General features: G+C 38.8%; 1 protein-coding gene and 1 long non-coding RNA gene across 2 annotated transcripts in view; both read left to right on the top strand.

Annotated features, from left to right (window-relative positions):
* The window catches only part of LOC109847192 (probable protein S-acyltransferase 4), an 8,249-nt gene extending 6,549 nt beyond the window's left edge, over window positions 1-1,700 (top strand). Inside the window, exons 7-9 of the mRNA XM_020416436.1 lie at window positions 289-626; window positions 1,167-1,275; window positions 1,668-1,700. Of these exons, the coding sequence (XP_020272025.1) occupies window positions 289-626; window positions 1,167-1,275; window positions 1,668-1,700 (480 nt within the window). The remainder of the gene's footprint in view (window positions 1-288; window positions 627-1,166; window positions 1,276-1,667) is intronic.
* Window positions 6,290-6,513, top strand: LOC109848935. The gene is made up of 3 exons (XR_002248952.1): window positions 6,290-6,348; window positions 6,387-6,435; window positions 6,474-6,513. It is a non-coding gene; the product is annotated as an uncharacterized LOC109848935 (long non-coding RNA).

Below are 7,047 nucleotides of genomic sequence, written 5' to 3'. Positions count from 1 at the left end.
TGGATTATCAGAAAATCCCCTTTAAGTTTGAGATTTTATCAGAAAACCCTCCTAGATTTTGCGAAGACATATTTGTTAAGTACGTTGAAAATGTTTGTCACGGAGCAATATATGCTGATATAGAAGTATAAACAAGAAAATAAAGCCTTTTTGGCAAAGTGTATATGCTCAATCTAGCTCTAACATGCACAAGTTTCATATCCTACATCAACACTTCATTTTACTAGCCATATTTCCTTCCAAATTGTATAGCCATAACACACCTTGTATTTGTATGATTTTCTGCAGACAACTTACGAAAACTTTCGCTATCGATATGATAAGAGGGAGAATCCATTCAACAAAGGAACATTGGGAAATTTCAAACACGCGTTCTTCTCGAAAGCGATACCTTCATTGAACGATTTCAGATCATGGGTTCTCCAAGAAAATATAGAAATTGAATCTAACACCCCAAATAGCACGACAGAACTTTTTATGCCGGACGAAATGTTGGACTTGGAAATGGGAAGAAAACAAGAATACGATCAGTCATCAATGCCTGACATATTAAAAAAATTAGACTACAGTGCTATTGAAGAGAACCTGAAGGGAAATGGTGCAAGGAGCAGGGACTATATTACTATGTTATCTTACTTTTGGGGGTCTAATTACAAATATAAATATTTGAAGGTCTAACATCTTGTTAAAAAATATTTTTGGGGTCTAATATGACAAAAACCTTAAAAAGGGTTAACTGCAGATGCTTATTATCCCTAAACATTTTTTATAAGCACTTGGCTTTATTACTATGTTATCTTACTTTTGGGGGTCTAATTACAAATATAAATATTTGAAGGTCTAACATCTTGTTAAAAAATATTTTTGGGGTCTAATATGACAAAAACCTTAAAAAGGGTTAACTGCAGATGCTTATTATCCCTAAACATTTTTTATAAGCACTTGGATTCTTGATATCCAAACAAGAGTTATCTCTCTGTCATCTGTGTTAGTACAAATAGTACATATAACAGAGTGATATTTATGTTTGAAAGCATGAAGTCTTAGGTGCTATTAAAAAGCATATAGGGATAATAAATGACTGCTTTACGGTCAATTCACACGTGCAAAGAATTATTTCGCATGCTCTTGTTTTGAAATTATTGTATTGTTGTGTTCATTTATAGATGCTGTCAGCTTGTGATTGGAGCAAGGAGATGTGAAGGTTACATCCAGATAATGGAGAGAGTATTCAGCAAGAGGATGAAGGATGAGATTGAACTGCATGTAGGCTGTGTACGTAATTGCAGATTGACATTTTCTTGTGCAAAAGAACAGAGATTTGGCAACAACTATATACTATTATTTTAAAAAGAAGCCCCGCTTTCGATTTTTGTAAGCTTCATTTTTAGAATATACCAAAAATGTCCTTACGTTTGGAAAAATTAGAAATGACACCCCACTTATTAAGAATCTGTGGAAATACCCTCACATCTGAAAAAAAAAATCGAAAGATACAAATAACTGGTAAATCATCTGTTTCGTTGACAGTTTGACTATTACAGAAAGAGACGCATAATCTTTTAATTAAACATTTATAGTTCATATAGGGTGTAAATACAGAGCGATAGAGTTTATGTTTTTGTTCTTTTTTCTTTTCTGCTTAAATCATTTTAATGGATTTTCAGATTGGAGAGGATTTAGTTTCTTCCAGAAGCTAATCAAAGGTTCACCACTAAGGAATAGTATGATGATATGATTTTAACGAAGGAATTTATATAGATATTTGAAGAATGTACAAACCGATTTCTAGATTAGGTTTTAATCTGTAGATTAAATAATATTCATTTAAACCTCTCAATTACATCTCGTTTGATTTCAAATTGTTTACCTTTTAAATCTACTTCAATGGGCGCTTTGGCAAAGTTAGTTCCCCGCAATCCTTCGGAGCATGAGTATCAAATCCTTGGGCGTAACCTTAGGGTACTGCTCATAGGAAGCTTACTCAAAGATAGATTGATGCTTGAGAAATTAATATTCTATATATCTACTTGTCACGCCGTAGGGCCGCGCAAGCCCACTGGAGTGAAATAAGCCATAGAACCCACTGAGAGCTGTTGGGGAATTTCACTCTCCCCGCCTACTACAATATGCGCAACTCCGAAGCCAACACACAATCAACAAGATATAAAACGACCACAATCAAGAAAAAAAAACATTGTGATTTACGTGGTTCGGTCGACCAACTTCGACCTACGTCCACGGGGCAACAATACGAGAAATTCACTATGTATCAGGGAGAACTACAAGAGGAACCACTCAACTCTCGTCTCTCAATCTCTCAACATCACATACATAATCAACTCTCATATTCTCTCCAAAGCTCACTCCTTGTAATCTTTTGCACGGATAAAGATCATGAAACACTCGCCTCAAACACAATATTTTTGTATCAGGCTACGCCCTCTGCTAACCCTAGATTACAAGAATATTGGCTCTCTCTCTACTACATCTTCTCTCCACTCTCTTCTTCTTAGTTTTTATTGAAATTAAACTTGATTTTGGATCAAGCTTAATTTTGGGTTTATGATGGAATTATTCTAAGTTTGACCAAACCCAAAATTAGGTCCAAAATATAGAGGTTTTCTAGAAACACTCTAGAAGGTTGATCACCTCCTTAAAGTGTTCTAGAGAAATCTTTAAGCTAAATATCTAGATAATAGTATAGAAACATCTAGATAATTTGTGATAAAAATATTTAGATATTATGTAGAAATTTCTAGAGATTAGAAAAATATCTAGAAACTATGGAGGTGATATTAGAATAATCTAGATCCTTTGTAATATATCTTTGGGAGGCTATAAATACCTCATCGCCTCTCTCATTTATAAGTAAGAAGAAAAAGTTGAACAAGTGAATAAAGCAAGTTCAAATAAAGAGTCTTCTTCTTCATAAGTTCTCTACATTTCTCTAAAAGTCTTTCAAGTGTTCTCTAAGTGTTCTTCATATTCTTCTTCATACTTAGAGGTTTATTCTCTTGGTTTCTTTTGGATTTCTCGAGGTATTACGGTCTTGGGCTAGTGCTAAGCACTATCGGTGTTATCTTTACATGGTATCAGAGCCATTCTAATCTTGTGCTCTTCAAGATCGGGGTTTAAAGAGAGCTCGGGTTTACTCTAAGTATGGAATCAATGGGTCGTGTCGTTGGATTGGGAATGGAGATCTTAAACCAATCTAACTACCGGTTATGGAAGTCATGTATGGAGTCATACTTGGTTAGTGAGTACTTATGGGATGTCATCAGCGGTAGCAACACAACACCACCAAGGGGAGATGCTGCAACAGCGGAAGCGACAAAGGAGTGGACACGGAAGAATGCCAAGGCGGAGTTTGCTTTGAAGAGGTCAATATCTTCAGGACTATTTGAGCATGTCTCAAGATGTACATCCGCAAGTGCTATTTGGCAGGCACTAGATCAATTGTTCAACAAGAAGAACGAGGCTCGTCTACAACTGTTAGAGAACGAGTTGGCGAATGCGAAGCAGGGGGAGTCTTCAATCTCAGAGTTTTTCATCAAGGTAAAAAATCTTTGCTCTGAGATTAATACTCTCAATCCGGAGGAGTCGATTTCGGAAGCACGGTTGAAGCGGTCTATTATTCGTGGTCTACGACCCGAATATACACCGTTTGTTACTTCAGTTCAAGGATGGGCTACACAACCTTCCTTGGAGGAGTTTGAAAATCTACTAGCTTCGCAAGAATCACTAGCCATGCAAATGGCGGGAGTTAAAGTCCATGATGACTCGGGGAGCGCTTTTGTAGCGAGGAGACAACAAAGCTTCAGAGCCAAACCCAAATATGGTAATGTGAAGAATAATGATGGACGAGAAGGATCTTCTACGGGAGACAAGAAGCGATTCAAGTGTTATCGGTGTGGAAAACTTGGGCATTTCAAAAAGGATTGTCGAGTCAAGCTGAAGGAAACAAATATAGCGGAATCAAAGGGTCATACTGAAGACAAAGAATAGGAAAAATGTTTCACGGTGGAGGATACATCTTCAGGTACATCCACAGCTAAAAATCTTGGAAATGATTGGATTGTGGATTCTGGTTGTAGCCATCATATTACCAGAGACGAGAAGTTATTTTCTAGTCTTCAGCGTCATGACGGGAAAGAAGCCATCATTACTGCGGATAATTCAATCCACCGCGTTGAGAAGGAAGGGACAGTCGTTATTGAAGGAGATGATGGAAGCCCAATCACTCTCAAGAACGTATATCATGTTCCTGGAGTAAGGAAGAATCTTCTCTCTGTGGTGAATGCGGTTGACTCAGGTAACTACGTTTTATTTGGCCCAAGAGACGTTAAATTCTTAAAGAATATTAAAGAATTAAAAGCGGACGAGGTTTACACCGGAGCACGGGTTAAGGATTTATATGTTTTATCGGCCTCAAATTCTTATGTTGAGAAGATGAGTACGAATGATAATGCCTTTATATGACATGCTAGGCTTGGTCATATAAATATGACTAAGCTAAAAGATGAGTACGAATGATAATGCCTTTATATGACATGCTAGGCTTGGTCATATAAATATGACTAAGCTAAAGGTTATGGTGAATAAGGATTTGGTTAACAGGCTCCCAAAGTTAAAGATTCATGATGAAGGAAAGCTTTGTGAAGGCTGTCAATATGGAAAGTCACATAGGCTTCCATTTGACAACTCCACTTCACGATGCAGCGCTCCGTTGGAGAGGGTCCATAGTGATTTGATGGGTCCGACGAGAACATCCTCCTATTCTGGGTTTCGGTACATGTTACTGTTTGTTGATGACTTCTCACGGTACACTTGGGTATACTTTGTGAAGGAAAAATTAGAAGTATTCTCCAAGTTTCAAGAATTCAAGGTTACCGTAGAGGGAGAATTAGGTCAGAAGATCAAGACTTTAAGGACGGATAATGGAGGGGAGTTCATGTCAAAGGAGTTTCTCTCTTTTTGCCAAAAACATGGTATCAAGAGAGAATTTACATGTCCGTATACACCTCAGCAAAATGGAGTAGCGGAAAGGAAAATAAGACATCTAAGCGAGACATGTAGAAGCTGATTACATGACAAAAATTTGCCTAAGGCCTTATGGGCGGAAGGCATGAGATGTACAGCGTATGTCATCAACCGGATGCCACTTAGTCCGAATAATATGAAGTCTCCTTATGAGATGGTTCATGGGAAGAAGCCAACGGTGAAACATCTCAGGATATTTGGATCAGTCTACTACGTCCATGTGTTTGACTCTCAAAGAACCAAGTTGGAGGCAAAGGCGAAGAAATGCATCTTTGTCGGCTATGATGAACAAAGGAAGGGCTGGAGGTGTATGGATCTAGAGACACACAAGTACACCGTATCTCGTGATGTTGTCTTTGATGAAGTTTCCTTATTTTATGGGCCACCTCAAGTCTTGGTCGAACAAGAAGGTGGGGGTTCCTCCAAGATCGATGAACCAGTTGTTCAAATGCCAAGTGAAAGCGGAAGTCTTGAAGAAGAGACGCAAGGTGAAAGGGGGAGCACTGATCAAGAGGAAGATGAGGAAGAAGATCGTAGTTCCATGGCTAATCAACGGCCAAAAAGGAACATTGTTAAGCCTGCTCGGTTCAGAGATGAAAGGTTTGTCACTACTTACTCATGCTACTTTGCAGCTCCATTAGATGAAGAGGAGCCATCATCGTATGATGAAGCAAAAGGAGTTCAAGAGTGGGAGGGCGCAATGAAGGAGGAGATGAATGCTCTCATGAAGAACGAAACTTGGGATTTGGTTCCAAAACCCAAGGATGTCCAACCCATTTCTTGTAAATGGGTGTACCGAATTAAGCAAAAAATGGATGGGAGCATTGACAGATTTAAGGCAAGGTTGGTTGCTCAAGGGTTCTCTCAAAAATATGGAGAAGATTATGATGAAACTTTCAGTCCAGTGGTAAAGATGACTATGGTACGCTCACTTTTATCTTTAGCCGCAAGCTTTGGTTAGAAGTTATGGCGACTAGATGTGAAGAATGCTTTTCTATACGAAGAGCTTGATAAGGAAATCTTCATGGAGCAACCACTTGGTTTCAAGTCACGAGAGCATCCTGATTATGTCTGTAAGCTTAAAAAGGCTTTGTACGGGTTAAAACAAGCTCCTCAAGCTTGGTATGGAAAGCTTGCTCAATTCCTTCAGTTTTGCGGGTATGTGCCATCAAATTCTGATCTGAGTCTATTCTTCAAGAAGAATGGATGAGTCCACATGATGGTTCTTCTTTATGTGGATGATATAATCATCACCGGGAATGATGATGCTGAAATTGCTCGTCTACAAGAGGATATGTCGGTGAGGTTTGAGATGCTCGTCTACAAGAGGATATGTCGGTGAGGTTTGAGATGAAGAAGTTGGGTGAGTTGAACAATTTTCTTGGTTTGGAGGTCGAAAGGGTAAATTGAACAATTTTCTTGGTTTGGAGGTCGAAAGGGTAAAGGATGGAATATTTGTCGGCCAACAAAGCTACGTAAGAAGGATTGTTGAAAGGTTCTGAGTACACGAAGGGAAGACACATACTACTCCGATGGACGTGAACATAAAGCTTAAACGCGATGAAGGGTCCTTGCTACCTGATCCTCGACCTTATCGCTCTCTTGTAGGAAGTCTTCTATACTTAACCATTACAAGACCTGACCTTGCCTTCACGGTGAGTCTCGTAAGTCGGTTTATGCAAGAACCAAGGAAGCCATATCTAGAAGCGGCAAAGAAGATTTTGAAGTATGTAAAGACAACTCTTGGCATGGGTCTGATGTACAAGTACAATGCCAAGGTTTCTCTTCATGGTTTCACGAATGCTGACTTTGGTGGAGATCTAGATGATCAAAAATCAACTTCAGGGTATGTGTTCTTATGTGGAGACACAAGTGTTTCGTGGTACAGCAAGAAGCAAGCAACGGTGTCATTGTCTACCACTGAAGCGGAGTATAAAGCTTCAACACTCGCATCTCAAGAGTGTATATGGCTTCAAAGACTCCTTGAAGATTTGTTGGAACCAA

Source organism: Asparagus officinalis, chromosome 7, assembly GCF_001876935.1.
Source record: "Asparagus officinalis chromosome 7, Aspof.V1, whole genome shotgun sequence".
Classification (NCBI taxonomy): Eukaryota; Viridiplantae; Streptophyta; class Magnoliopsida; order Asparagales; family Asparagaceae; genus Asparagus; species Asparagus officinalis.
The sequence above is the reverse complement of the archived record's forward strand: the minus strand, read 5'-3'. Positions and strand labels throughout refer to the sequence as shown.